Source organism: Macrobrachium rosenbergii, chromosome 28, assembly GCF_040412425.1.
Source record: "Macrobrachium rosenbergii isolate ZJJX-2024 chromosome 28, ASM4041242v1, whole genome shotgun sequence".
In the NCBI taxonomy this organism is placed as follows: domain Eukaryota; kingdom Metazoa; phylum Arthropoda; class Malacostraca; order Decapoda; family Palaemonidae; genus Macrobrachium; species Macrobrachium rosenbergii.
Window position 1 is genome coordinate 30,240,001 of NC_089768.1, and position 2,500 is coordinate 30,242,500.

The 2,500-nt window shown below is 53.4% G+C and overlaps 1 protein-coding gene across 1 annotated transcript in view; it reads right to left on the minus strand.

Annotated features, from left to right (window-relative positions):
• Positions 1-1,122: 1,122 nt before the first annotated feature.
• The window catches only part of LOC136853954 (golgin subfamily A member 6-like protein 22), a 2,768-nt gene continuing 1,390 nt past the window's right edge, over positions 1,123-2,500 (minus strand). Inside the window, exons 1-2 of the mRNA XM_067129852.1 lie at positions 2,364-2,500; positions 1,123-1,404 (exon numbers count right to left, since the gene is read on the minus strand). The exon at positions 2,364-2,500 is cut by the window's right edge and continues 1,390 nt beyond it. Of these exons, the coding sequence (XP_066985953.1) occupies positions 1,123-1,404; positions 2,364-2,500 (419 nt within the window). The remainder of the gene's footprint in view (positions 1,405-2,363) is intronic.

Consider the following 2,500-nt stretch of genomic DNA (forward strand, 5'->3'; position numbering starts at 1 on the left):
TTCTATCTATTTCATAAAATTTATTACATTTGATTAACCGTAAAATATATTTTTTGATCTTTAAAGACAGAGGAAGAGAATCAGAAACACTAAAAATTATGGTGGCCCATAGGCAGTTGAGGGGGTTGCTGGAATGCGGACTGGAGATTAAAGCGTATGTGTGCTGGCTTTATGCCACCGGGAGCTGTGGGACTGCTGGAAGTTCACTGACCCTGGAAGCCCCCAGGGCTGGTGGACCAAAGGCAGTTGGGGGGCTGCTGGAAGGTCTCTGGCCCTGGAATGCTGACTGCAGACTCAAGCAAACGTGTGCTGGTTTAAGACCACTGAGAGTTGGACCCAAGGCTGGTGGACCAAATGCAGTTGAGGGGCTGCTGGTAGTTTTCTGTCCCTGGAATGCGGACTGGAGACTTAAGCCTTGGGTGCTTCCAGGACAAGTGAACTTCCAGCAGTCCCCCAACTGCTTTTAGTCCACCAGCCTTGGGCACCTGTAAGGCCAGTGAACTTCCAGCACTCCTCCAACTGCTTTCGGTCCACCAGGCATCGGCAAAACTCCCGGTAGTCTTGAGCCAGAACATGTCTGAGTGAGTCTCCAATCCACATTCCAGGGCCAGAAAACTACCAGCAGCCCCCCAATTGCTTTCGGTCCACCAGCCTTGGGTCCAACTCTCAGTGGTCTTAAACCAGCACACGTCTGCTTGAGTCTCCAGTCTGCATTCCAGTTGGGGGCTGCTGGAAGTTCACTGGCCCTAGAAGCACCCAAGGCTGGTGGACCAAAAGCAGTTGGGGGACTGCTGGAAGTTCACTGACCCTGGAAGTGCCCAAGGCTGGCGGACCAAAGGTAGTTGGGGGGCTGCTGGAAGCTCCCTGTTCCTGGAATGCTAACTGGAGACTCAAGCAGACATGTGCTGGTTTAAGACCACTTAGAGTTGGACCCAAGGCTGGTGGCCCGAAAGCAATTGCAGGGCTGCTGGTCATTTTCTGGCTCTGGAATGTGGATTGGAGACTCAAGCAGACGTGTTCTGGCTCAAGACTACCAGGAGTTTCGCCGATGCCTGGTGGACCGAGAGCAGTTGGGGGGCTGCTGGAAGTTCACTGGCCTTACAGGTGCCCAAGGCTGGTGGACTAAAAGCAGTTGGGGTACTGCTGGAAGTTCATTATCCTGGAAGCACCCAAGGCTGGTGGACCATAAGCAGTTGGGAGGCTGCTAGAAGCTCCTTTGATCTGGAATGCAGACTGGAGACTTGGAAGTTCACTGACCTTGGAAGCCCCAAAGTCTGGTGGACCAGACAATTCCCTTGCTGAGCCAGCATATATCCACTTAAGAGTCCAGTCCGCATTCCACGGCCAGGGAACTTCTGGCAGTCCTCCAACTGCTTTCAGTCCACCAGCCTTGAGCGCAACTCCCTGTGTTTTGAGTCAGCACATGTTTGCCTGAGTCGCCAGTCTGCATTCCAGTTGGGGGGCTACTGGAAGCTCACTAGCCTAGAAGCGCCCAAGGCTGGTGGACCAAAAGCAGTTGGGGGGACTGCTGGAAGTTCACTGACCCTGGAAGCGCCCAAGGCTGGTGGGCCATAGGCAGCTGGGGGGGCTGCTGGAAGCTCCTTGGACCTGGAATGCTGACTGGAGACTCAAGCACATATGTGCTGGCTTTATACCACTGGGAGTTACGCCTAAAGCTGGTGGACTGAAAGCAGTTGGAGGACTGCCAGAAGTTCCCTGGCCGTGGAATGCGGACTGGACTCTTAAGTGGATATATGCTGGCTCAGCAAGGGAACTGTCTGGTCCACCAACCTTGAGCGCAACTCCCTGTGGTTTTGAGTCAGCACATGTTCGCCTGAGTCGCCAGTCTGCATTCCAGTTGGGGGGCTACTGGAAGCTCACTAGCCTAGAAGCGCCCAAGGCTGGTGGACCAAAAGCAGTTGGGGGGACTGCTGGAAGTTCACTGACCCTGGAAGCCCCCAAGGCTGGTGGGCTATAGGCAGCTGGGGGGGCTGCTGGAAGCTCCTTGGACCTGGAATGCTGACTGGTGACTCAAGCACATATGTGCTGGCTTTATACCACTGGGAGTTACGCCTAAGGCTGGTGGACCAAAACCAGTTGGGGGGCTGGTGGAAGTTCCCTGGTCCTGGAATGTGGACCTTCACTCTCAAGACGACGTGTGCTGACTCAAGACCACTGGGAGTTGTGCCCCGAGGCTGTTGAACCAAAAGAAGTTAGGGGCTGTTGGAAGTTCCCTCCCTACCTTCCCTGCGGGGTGTTCTTCCTCTCCCTTTCCCTCTGGTTGTCTACTTGCTTGTCTCTTTCCTGTCAAATTTCGTTTTTCCTATCAGTTCATATTTCCCTTCAGAATCCCTCTGCCATACCCAGACCTCATCCTGAGAATGTACTTTCCATTTACGTTTATCATCAACTCTTGCCTTTATTTTACTTTTCCACACGTTCCAGCGCTGCATTTTGCCCTCCTTCTGATCACTTTGATTGGTTACGGACTGTTTAGCAC